At 41.3% G+C, this 12,300-nt stretch overlaps 1 protein-coding gene across 3 annotated transcripts in view; it reads right to left on the reverse strand.

Annotated features, from left to right (window-relative positions):
- Nucleotides 1–11,029, reverse strand: part of LOC110526655 (TATA-binding protein-associated factor 172) — a 75,041-nt gene extending 64,012 nt beyond the window's left edge. Inside the window, exons 1-8 of one of the 3 annotated variants that reach the window (XM_036982471.1) lie at nt 10,591–11,028; nt 8,906–9,029; nt 8,206–8,315; nt 7,371–7,516; nt 5,959–6,173; nt 1,276–1,409; nt 907–1,036; nt 651–719 (exon numbers count right to left, since the gene is read on the reverse strand). In XM_036982471.1, the coding sequence (XP_036838366.1) occupies nt 651–719; nt 907–1,036; nt 1,276–1,409; nt 5,959–6,173; nt 7,371–7,516; nt 8,206–8,315; nt 8,906–9,029; nt 10,591–10,604 (942 nt within the window). In that variant the 5' untranslated portion in view covers nt 10,605–11,028. Of the gene's footprint in view, nt 1–650; nt 720–906; nt 1,037–1,275; nt 1,410–5,958; nt 6,174–7,370; nt 7,517–8,200; nt 8,316–8,905; nt 9,030–10,590 lie in introns of all 3 variants that reach the window. The other 2 variants (XM_021607797.2, XM_036982482.1) reach the window with 2 other exon arrangements.
- Between the last annotated feature and the right edge of the window lie 1,271 nt (nt 11,030–12,300).

Genomic DNA, 12,300 nt, shown 5'->3' on the forward strand with positions numbered 1-12,300 from the left:
AGGTATGCTTTTGCCGTAAAGCATTTTTTAAATCTGACACCGTGGTTGGATTCACAAGAAGTTAATGTTTAATAGTTGTATCTTTTCTGAATTTTTATAATGAGTATTTCTGTATTTGGCACTCTGCAATCTCACTGGATGTTGGCCAGGTGGGACACGTCCCACATACCCTAGAGAGGTTAATTGAAATGCATTCCAGGTGACAACCTCATGAAGCTGGTTGAGAGAATGCCAAGTGTGCAAAGCTGTCATATAGGCAAAGGGAGGCTACTTTGAAGAATTGCAAATATATTTTAATATGTTTAAAACATTTTTGGTTACTACATGATTCCATATGTTATTTTATAGTTGACGTCTTCACTATTAAGCTACAATGTAGAAAATAGTAAAAATAAAGAAAAACCCTGGAATGAGTAGGTGTCCAAACTGCAGTTTATTTAGTAAATATTTTCTTAACTCCATTTCTTGAACTGCATTGTTGGTTAAGGGCTCGTAAATAAGCATTTCACGGTAAGGTCGACACTCTGCAGTCGGGGGATATGACAAATATAATATTATTTGATGTGATGCGTTTATATTTTTGTTCAGTGTACATAGAGCTTTAGGATTGCAGATGACTTGAGCAGGTCTGCTAAGACTATGGTCATTACCTCCCATGAGGGGTTGAAGAGGTCATTACAGAGCTCATCACAGAAGCTCTCCAGGGGCCACTCCTGGGTCTAGGGGAGAAAAAAAAGGACAAGATGAAGCAGAACTTCTCTTCAATGTTTGGACAAAGACACTCATTTCATAACTATCCAGTCTGTTTTTTCAAACACCTAGTAATTTAATTCAAGTTCTGTTCAAAATAGTTTACTTCAACTGTATTCTTTAACAGAGCTTTATCCTTGCTGACCAATCGCCTACCTCGTCCAAGAGACTGGAGTTGTCTGGAACGTTATCGATTAAGACTTTATGCTCCGTTGCCGGTTGCTCGATGACTACGTTACTAGTTTTCCTGTGCTTCTCCTCAGGCTCCCCCTCAAAACTGTCATTACTACAGGAAGAAAAATATTGATCTGTTATTTGATTTCCCAACTCAGTAATACATTTTTTTTTTTTAAAGAGATGCAGATGGAAACCAAAGACCGAAACACCTGGGTCGTGTTCATTAAGGCAAACGTAAATGGTGCATTTCTTACAGGACAAGCCTTCACCTTCCACTTAGTTTCAGAACCGTTTGTTCATTGGTGCCTAATGAACAAAGCTTTGGGAAAAAAAATTAATTGGTCATACCTTCTCTCGTTGGGATCCATGTCTCTGGATCGTTGCTTTGCCACTAGCTTGGCCATCCTCTTAGCCTTGTTCTTCTGTCGGTTGCTCATGCCTGGTCGAAACTCTGAGTCTATTATCTCTGCCGCCTGCATGGGCTGAAAAAATATCAATTTCAACTGAACATGAGTTTAATTGATAAAAGAAAAATGTTCTTATTTTCAGTAAAGTAATAAGCTATAGACATCTTAAGATGGGAGTCATTAATTCCAGACCAAAGAGAGAGACTGTTCCTCAGACAGTGAGCATATTGTTGTGTTCTTCTAATAGTGACATATTTATAAACAAAATGTGCACAGATCACATGCTTAAGTGAAGAGGACATAATGACTTGACGCCTCACACGCTGAAAGGTGCAGGCCAGATATGTTGGTTGGATCCTGAAATCAACAGCATCCCGAGTCGCCTCGTCACTGTTGACGTTGAGACTGGTGTTTTGCGGGTACTATTTAATGAAGCTGCCAATTGAAGACTTGAGAAGTCTGTTTCTCAAACTATACACTAATGTACTTATCCTCTTGCTCAGTTGTGCACAGGGGCCTCCCACTCCTCTTTCTAGTCTGGTTGGTTTGCGCTGTTCTGTGAAGGGAGTAGTACACAGCGTTGTACCAGATCTTCAGTTTCTTGGCAATTTCTCGCATGGGATAGCCTTCATTACTCAGAACAAGAATAGACTGACGAGCATCAGAAAAAGAAAAAAAAAAATCTTTGTTTCTGGCCATTTTGAGCCTGTAATCGAACTCACAAATGCTGATGCTCCAGATACTCAACTAGTCTAAAAGGACAGTTTATTGCTTCTTTAAAATCAGGACAGTTTTCAGCTGTGCTAACACACTTGCAAACGGGTTTTCTAATGATCAATTGGCATTTTAAAATGATCAACTTGGATTAGCTAACACAATGTGCCATTGTAACACAGGAGTGATGGTTGCTGATAATGGGCCTCTGTTTTTAATGGAATATCTACACAGGCGTACAATCTGCCATTTCCAGCTACAATAGTCATTTACAACATTAACAATGTATTTGATCAAAATGTTATTTTAAAAAATTGACAAAATGCTTTTCTTTCAAAAAAATAAGGACATTTCTAAGTGCCCCTAAACTTTTGAACGGTAGTGTACACTTGAGAAAGCTGAAGTCTACCCATCTACCATTGAAGCAAATACATCGCCTGATTCCCAGTTGGTAGCAGTAGGTGATCACATGACATCTGTTGGCCACTTGTGCCTGGTTTGGGTAGTTAGGCACTTGCTAGGTTTCCATCAAATTGGTGACAGATTTTCATGCAAATATTTTAAAATCTGTGCATTTCCCACCAGACATGGGTTCATCCAATTTACTTCTTGCGGATAAAGGGATGGGAGTGATAACGTAGTGCACATAAAATAATTGTCAATGTACCAAAAGTGAAATGGGTTTTCACCGCATTGTCAACTCTGATGGTTGTCAAAGAATATTTCATATAGCAATGTTGCACGGTATACCGAAACTTCTGTACTTTTCCGATACTAAAATACGTTTGGTACTAGAACGTTACTGTCGGTACTTCTGTCAAATGTTTCTCAAGTTGGATCCACTTGGTCTATCAGTGCAGCAGATGTACCCCTTAGTGCGAAAAACAGGGCCTGCACTGCGAGTCTGGGTTGCAGCATGTTAACGGGGGTAAGGGGGGGGATACCTAGTCATTGCATGCGATCATCATTCTCAAAGCCGCTGTTTACTTCTAAGATCACTTTAGCACCGCCCTAAAAAAACAATTCAAATTCGACACAAACCTTCAAATAGGTATGACACATTACATAAACTATTGTTTTATTTACATTTTAGAGGCGATAAGGTGATAAGTTGGACAGATCGAGTGGGGGAAAAAAAGCCATTTTCCCCACACATCTCTCATCACTATCACGCACTAGTTTCGCTTCCCCACCCGCCATTTTTAGACCCGACGGGGCACACTGCCTGCTTGAATTATGCATAAACGGGCAGCGTTTAGGTCATGTAATTGATTTTGTTGGAAAGGGGAGAAATTGTACTTTACAATGGTATTGACATTACAGTTGATCTGGAAGTATTATGTTTTGGGGGTGCTAAAATAAGGGCAATTGTACAGACCAAGGCGGTGTACGAGTTTGCGTTAATTACATTGCAAAACATGTCCAGAACACTTTACAATGCAAGATGATATCAGTAGCTTCCAGCTTTGTAGACTAACTTCTCGTTAGTAAATTGATGATGGCATCAGCTGTAAGCTATCGTGGTAATTTGTGATAAAATTCAAACCATAATGCAAAATATGATTTCAAAGCTGATGACCACCAAAACATTATTTATTCCCTTAAGGCATCACTCTTACATTTCTCCCAAAGAATATCTATTGCCTCAGCGAACTGACTCCGGGATGTCCCCCTCTTAAATTACATCATTACTGGTTAAAGAGACAGTGTGCACTTTTATCAAATAAGCTACTTCTATGCAAATGTTATTGATCCATACAATAAAATAAGTCCCAAATGGAAGGGAAATGGATCATTTTGTCATCTGTATCCTCATGAAATCAACCAAAACAAGCTCAAACTCAATGCATGCACACACTCCTATTGAACACGCATTTATGTGACTAGGCCTAGGCTACATATTGATTTACCCAGTTCATCAATAGAGAATTACCATTGTAATATACGGAGATTGTATGATTGATTCAATAATGCTGTCTCTGAAAAATGTTGAAGTAAAAAACTAATTTCAAACGTATTGTTAATGAACTCAAGACACCCAACTATTGAACAGACCAGTAGCTGAGTTTATGTCTGGATCAAGTGCCATTCTGTGACTTTAGTTAATATGCTTTCTCTTTGGTATTGAGTTTCGTGATACTAGACCTGGAATCAAAGTTAAAATTCTGGTTCTTTGCCTTTGTCCCATAACGCAGCTCAGATATTTCAACTGACTACGTATCGACCATTATGTAACTATCAGTACCATTCTGACATCCTATCCATTGTGAGCTATCAACTTGATTTCGAGAGAGGAGAATATATCGCCAACATAAATGTGAATAACTGACACTCATTGGCCCTAAGGGGGTCCTTGTTTACTCAATGCCTCTCTAAGCTTATTGGAGGAGGTCTGAGGGAGGGACCTTGGATCCAGTGAGCTTAGAGACATTGCAAAAACATGGATGGATGAAGCAAGGATTTGACAGCTTGTAACATTTTCAAACAGTATGAGCCAAAGCATGTTGTCAGGACCTACTCCAATGTCTTCCTACCGGACGTCCCAGTCAGACAAGCTACAGAATTCCTCCTCTGGCCTCTTTCCAAGTTTGGTTACGCATAGTCAGGTAACGATTGGTCAAAAATATACCTGGCAATGCTGTTCGGTGCTTAAAGAAGCACTAAGCTTCTAAGCCCGGCGTCACACACCAAGTACGGTTACATGCACACAATGCGATTATTGTGGATAGTCATAATATAATAGTTTGATTAAAACATTTACATGATTTGAGAGAAGAATGATTCCCTCAGTGGTCTAGGGCACTGCATCGCAGCGCTAGCTGTGCCACCAGAGACTCTGGGTTCGCGCCCAGGCTGTCGCAGGGGGCGACGCACAATTGTCCTAGCGTCGTCCGGGTTAGGGAGGGCTTGGCTGGTAGGGAAATCCTTGTCTCATCGCGCACCAGCGACTCCTGTGGCGGGCCGGGTGCAGCGCACGCTAACCAAGGTCGCCAGGTGCACGGTATTTCCGCCGACACATTGGTGCGGCTGGCTTCTGGGTTGGATGCGCGCTGTGTTAAGAAGCAGTGTGGCTTGGTTGGGTTGTGTTTCGGAGGACGCATGGCTTTCGACCTTCGTCTCTCCCGAGCCCGTACGGGAGTCGTAGCGATGAGACAAGATAGTAATTACTAACAATTGGATACCACGAAATTGGGGAGAAAAATGGGGGTAATTTTTTTTTAACTAAAAATAAGCGACCATGTTATTTTTGGGAAGCATATTGGATTCGAAGTTTGGACCGAAAAGTTGTGAGAACTACTTCTAAAGACACATACATTCATCACTAACTCGTGCTAAAGAGGGAGGCTCTCACACAGCTGGTGCTACCCTATGTGCAAATCAAATACACAGCTGAATTGCCAATTAAGGCGTTTACCTGTACCTAAAAATTCCCAAAATTACCCCGAAAACCAGTTGTTTTAGTTGGCATGTTTACTTAGATTTTGACCTTACGCCAATTGTGATGACTGACTGCAAAATACTGCAAAGAAAATACTGCCATAATCAGTTTAATATTGAATTATTACTGTGCATGTAAATGTACTCAGTCTGCCACAGTTGTGACCTGGATTAACCGATACTTAGCTTTCTAAGTTAATGGGAAAGGATAGTAGCCTGCACTCAATGGTAACTGGGGATGAGTTCAGTAGTGAGAAAATGCTTTGCATCAGGGAGGGATTACATGGATATATCCAATAAGAAATGCTTATTTTCCGTTGCAAAATACATAGCCTAATGAACACGACCCTGGTATCAAGCCTCATAGGATGCTGTTCAAAGTTGAAAGGAATTACCGACTCCATCATTTGGAGCTCGACATACAGCAGTAGCGTAAAGGAGGAGTGTTGGAAATCGCGGTAGTGTGACTCACCACGTGATTGCCGGAGCTGGAGCAGGGTTCAGAGCCCCTCTCTCCCTGTCCCTGGGCCTTAGGGCCACTCGGCGTGCAGGTGTACTGGGTGTCCAGGTCCTCGTCGTTGAACAGCTCCATCGTATCCATGCCGATGGCGGCACCCATGTCCAGTCCCAGCTTCCTCTGCAACAGCTTCCTCTGGCGGGCCAGACGCTCTTTAGGGTCCACCTCACCTGGCATGGGAGAGCACAGAGCGAGGGTATGGCGCTTGTAGAAAAATACCAACTCTTGAGAAACTCCCATTTTATGTAGAGAACACAGGGACACTTATGGCAGACAGATTAAGTCCATAGTCCTGGATGTTGTGTGTATTACACCAGGACTAATGTGTCCCCCTGAAACCAGCCCTTAAGGTATAAATGAAGGCTTCGTTCTGCATGTTCCTGTATTTAAGGGGACGTAAGTAAGGAGGTAGACTGACAGGAAGGCAAGTGAACTAGAGATCAGAGTGTTGATTAACAGCAGGTCAGGTAAACTGTACTTTCACAGGCTGCAGCCAAAATATATGAAAGAGGCACGCAAGTCACTCTGGACTAGTGTAGCAAAGCACAAAAACATGAACGGTCACAGGACCTTGAACATATGACATACAGAGTAGTGAATACTAGGAGGCCCATAGCTGAGGGAACAAAATAAAAACATGTATTATTAAGTTGAGATAAAAAGACAAAGACTGGAGCCGTTTGAATTCAAATTGTATTCGAACTTGTCACTTGGATCACCACATCGTCATGAAAAAGCAAACTTAGAGGATGCAGATCCAATGGTCTAAAGGAAAAGAATATGCCCTATATGGGGTTATGGTGCCATTTGGGAGAGATTCAGAATGCAGATTATGCAACATTGAAACTAAATCCTGACACACTAGTTTCAAATAATTGTTTGCTGTGTGGAGTTCGGCACAAGCTAAAAGACGAATGTCAATACAGCGGCTGACTCAATCCAAGCAGCTACTTGTTCAACAGAAGCACAACCAGACATAGCCTAGCCATGTGGTCACATATCGGAGTCTCCCATAACATTCCTCCTAATTGGATAATAACAGACACACAAAACTATTAGGAGCCTCACTGAGCACAGGTGTTCATAGTAAGAGTTGAGAGTTAAAAAGCAGATGGGGAAACATGGTTTCAGGGAGTGGGTAGAGACATGGTGGCTTGGTGGGGTTAGGGGGAGGATGGGCTGAGAGGTTGGGGGTGGAGCCCTACTTTGTTACATTTTCCTGTTTATACTGAATGTATGAACTTTAAAATATGATCAAATACTCAATACTTTGTAGTTACATTTTTTTTTTCTTCTGAGTGGCAGCCCACATGTACAATGTATGAAATATGACATGATAATACTGATAAGAGAAAAAAAATGCATACCAGACTTGTCATCCTGGACCTCAAACTCCGCACCGGCGGAACCCAGTAGAGAAGCACCATGTTTGAGCAGGCGGGAAATGTCAAAGCGGTAGAAACTCAACCGGTCAGAGGAGGAGTCTTCTGGGGAGAAGTCTGCACACGACTCTGGAAGAGAGAGACACGCATTCCATTTGACATTTTAGTCATTTAGCAGATGCTCTTATGCAGAGAGACTTAGTTGTGCATTCATAAGATAGCTAGGCAGGACAACCAAAAGCATAGGAAGTACATTTTTCCCCAATATCAGTAGTCAGAGCTAGAAGGGGGGGGGGGTGTCATGAAGAGGAAAAACCTGCACAATTCACAAAATCCCTGACGAAGGCGGTGGGACTGATATGTAAGCTTAAATAAACAAGTGATACTCTCACTTGTTTATTTAAGCTTACATATCAGTCCCACCGCCTTCGTCAGGGATTTTTTACAGTACAAAAGTTAGGAAGTGTGCACCTTGAGTGCTGATGAAATGTCAAGTGTTTAATTTTGATGTGTGAGCCTGAACCGCTTTTTTTTCTTTTTTTAAAATGTGCCTGCCCACGCCTACTCACTCAAGTGCCTCATCACCTCCTGTCAATGGTTACTTAAGAGCAGTAGAGATGCAGCGCTAACATCCCAGTTGTATTACAACACCTAGCGCAATCATCATTACACCCATTCCTGGCCGTTTCAAAGGTTATTTAAATGATAATCCTTTGTGTAATGGAACGTTAAGGCATTATTTGTTCCCTGCTGTAAGGATAAACAAAATACAGGCAATTGGCTGTGACTAACGTGGCAGGTCGAGGTTGGTTCACCTTCTTTGGGCTTGGGTGACGGGTTCCACTCTGGGATATTCTTCACAATGGCCTCCACTGCCTGACCTGCAGCGATACGAGTGTCCCAGTTTGGACTTCTCAAGTATGTCAACACCTGAAGGTTATGGGTAAATGAGAAAACATTAGACTCATAGGATGGAACACATCTCATTCAAACAGGTGTCAGGTCCCATGTGGCTCAGTTGGAAGAGCATGGTCCTGACAACGCAATGGTTGTGGGTTCCATTCCCAAGGAGAACCAATATGAGAAAAGTATGAACTCTAACTGTAAGCCGCTCTGGATAAGAGCGTCTGCTAAATGACTAAAATGTAAAGCAGGTCAAACAGTCCACTTGTTTAATAATCACTTCAACATTCCCTGAGGCAAGAAAGACAATGGGCTATGCAACAGTCTGACCTTTTACGGGACGCCAGTTAGATTTTTGCAAATCTGTATGGGTGGTTAAAGTATGGATGTCCTTTTGGCAGCATTGCAGGCAGATGTGTGGGGAGCTGACATCAATGTGGAATCCCTGGATTGTTTTCATTAGCCCACATTGTAGCAAAATGAAATTATAAAAACATTTAAGTTCAAGTAGTCTTTCCCCGTTTCAGTCTTTTCTTCCTTTTGGTGCCTAATGAATACAACCCTGATGTAGATAGAAACCTGGCTGTGGCACTGATGAGGACAAGCCCAGCACCCACCTTCGACAAAAGGTTGTTGAGCTCATGCGGGTGGAGTTTGACCACATCTCCCAGCTGTATGGCAGCAGCCTTCCTCGTCACCGGTGTAGTTCCAGTGTCAAGCAGGATGAACAGACGATCAAGCCTGGAGAATGAGAAAGTGGGAAAAATAAAAACTGAGGAAACAAGTAGATCAGAAAATAAGCTTATGCATGCATTGGTCTACATTGCATATATTGGAAGAGACTACTGAGAAGTTGCATTCATTTTTTCATTTCCAAATGTAACAAAAGGATATCAACTCCATGGAGGGTTGTAAAACTCTAGTGTTTGACAGGATTCTAAGTGGGAAGTTGAACTTCTGCTTTGTGAAATAAGATATGTAACGGATGTGAAACAGCTAGCTAGTTAGCGGTGGTGCGCGCTAAATAGCGTTTCAATCAGTGACGTCACTTGCTCCGAGACCTTGAAGTAGTAGTTCCCCTTGCTTTTGTGGAGCGATGGGTAACGATGCTTCGCGGGTGACTGTTGATGTGTGCAGAGGGTCCCTGGTTAGGGCGAGGGGACAGTTTTTTTTTTATTTATTTTTTTTTTAATATATATATATATATATATATATACACACACACACACTTCAGTTTTGCAGATTGCAGTGTACATGGCACTAGGGAGGGCACTTCAAATCCAAACCATTAAATGGGTTATGACAATCATTCAAACCTAGAGTATACTGTGCATATTACTAACGTCTGATAGGAGCGTTGAACACATCTCTGCTAAAAATAAAAACAGAGTGCCATTAAAAAATGGCAAAGCTGTTCAGTATGGCAAAATGCCCATCCCACTCAATGTAAAACAAAGCCAACAATCTCTAGGCTACAGATTAATACAGTTGTGGTTAAAGGATGATACGGAATAGTTTAGGCAGGGGCAGAAAAAGTATTTTCCCATTTGAGCATTCAATGCAAATGATCAGGGTGGAGCATTTTGGATCTGTTATTCATTGTACTAGTAACTAGGTAATTTCATATTAAAAAGGAGGATGTTCAGCCAATTTATGAATTGTATAATCAAGCTGCTGGAGGGTAACTGTCAATAGATCACATAAAATCTACATCCTATTTCTAGCCTATGCATTAGTTGAAGGCTTCAAATAGGCATCCTCTTGCGAGCCTGACGAGACAAACTATCAGACACGATTTCCCATTATATTTTTTTAGCAAACTAAATTTACAAGATATGACAAGGGAAACCAACCACAGTACATTAACCATACGTTTGGGAGCCTAATCTCATCAAAATAAATATCTGGATGAAACGCAAGAGCGATAATCTCATTTGCAAGATGACAGAGTGGCACATTTGCAACCAGATTGCACATCAATTAACGGTTAGCTAAAAGTAATATGTCTCGTTAAACATATTGGCAAGATCAATTGTATGCTATGCAGGTCTGCTAGTAAGTAACGTTAGGATTTTTTTTAAGTACATAATGTTAGCTAATTGGCAATAGCTGTTGTGTAGATGCTAGCTACATACTTCAGTAAAACTGTCTGGCTAATTGAAAAAGCTAGCTAACGTTAACTAGTCAACACCACCGTGAATGATGATGCCATTGCCTGTTCATGCTAATTAACTAGTACCTAACTATTTGCTAATCTTGGATAAGAATAGCTAACGTTAGTTGGCTAGCTAGGGAATCTTACCTTGACACGGCCATGACGATCAATTGAACGCGTAAATGTGCTCTTCGGTGATCCGCATTTAACAGATGCTATCGCTTATTTATTTTTTTAAGTTATCCTCTTTACTTGACGCCAATCCAATGCGATAGCTAGCTAGCCTAGCAAAGGAGGCCTCTGGTGCGTCTCTCTTCAGTCACACAGCTCACCACCCGAAACCTGTCGAAATTAGTTCAACAAATCATGGCTTCAAAGTTGGTCCCTCTTGTCTCTTCGATAACTTCTTCGTCAGTTAATTACCATGCATTAAACGTATATCGCCTTAAACCTTGTATTAACCTTCAGCACTACTCCCAGATAAGTACTTTAACCTAATACAATGTAAAGAGTAATTTTGTTGTCCTCTAAAGGGAACACAGGCGGCTGATTTTATATGAGGAGCCATCTTGCATTTATTCCTTCCTCCATAGCAGACGCCGGCTGATTGGTTAGAAGCCATTTCAGCGACCAATCAAAAATAACATTGAAAAGGAAGGTACGAAGATGAAAAAAAATCCTGCAGGAAATACTTTCCCCCTTTCTTTTGAATTGACAGAAGCCCGCCCACGCACCTTTCACTCACTAGAGAGAACCTTTACAATCAGGTATTTTACAATGCATTGACTCAACGGTGCAACTCAAACCTCGTGGTGATAGATTTGATGAAACGAATCTATTAACATAACTAACTGTACGTCAAAGTTCCATCACCACGTATTTGAAACTTTCTTCAGAGTTACACAGTTTAATATTTGAAGCTGCTAATTAAGCAAAACTCTTTTAAATGGTCTAGATACATTTGATACATTCTTGAAGGGTCCAGCTTGCTACATTTGTACAAATGTTTCAGCAAGCAGCCAAATCTGTCTGTCGTAGCTGAGCTTCAGCACCAGGAGCTGACCAGTGCTGAAACTGCCAGCTCGTACAAAGACGAGAACGTTGATTGAACGTTGATTTAACCGCGCTCTGATGTGTGGGCACAGCTAGCTAACATGACAGTGGAGCAGTGAAATTATGTCGAAGAAATCTCAGACTTTCGTTGGGTACAATAGCTGTGTTACATACACAATACCTAGTAGCTACATTTATGCTCACTCAGCTGCTATCTAGCTACAGTGAGGGAGCTCTCTAAAGCAAAGCCTATCAAGTTCTAACTAGCTAACTTTATCTGGCTAACTATAAGTGCGCATTTGTGAGGAACCTAGCTAGCTAGCAAACTAGCTAACGTTACTAGTAGCTAGCTAGCTATGCTGAGAGAAAATATTAGAACTAGCTAACCCCTTTCATCTGCTGAGAGTCTAACTAGCTAGCTAGTACTTATCAATTGGGTGTTATTGTCCTACACTTTCACCATGATGGTATTATTGGTCTTTTCTCAGAGTTTGTTTGTTTGTTCTAGTAGTTCGTTTATTTGATCTAATTTTCATTTGATCCCATGGCGACCATGGCATGGTGACTTGTCTGCCAGGTCTACACTAGACTGTAAAAACATTATGATTAGGCTATCTGCTCCAGCGGTATCCTAACAAGATATTAAAATGAATTTAAGAAATGTTTATCTCGTTTCTGCGCAACTTCAAGGTGAGGCATGTGGCTGGCTATAACTTGTGGCAATAGTGAAACAGTTCTGTATGACAATACCCATGTGTTTGTCAGGATGACAGAGGAGAATAAGGAAAAGGTTCAAGATGGAGT

The sequence above is a fragment of the Oncorhynchus mykiss genome, chromosome 1, assembly GCF_013265735.2.
Source record: "Oncorhynchus mykiss isolate Arlee chromosome 1, USDA_OmykA_1.1, whole genome shotgun sequence".
NCBI lineage: Eukaryota > Metazoa > Chordata > Actinopteri > Salmoniformes > Salmonidae > Oncorhynchus > Oncorhynchus mykiss.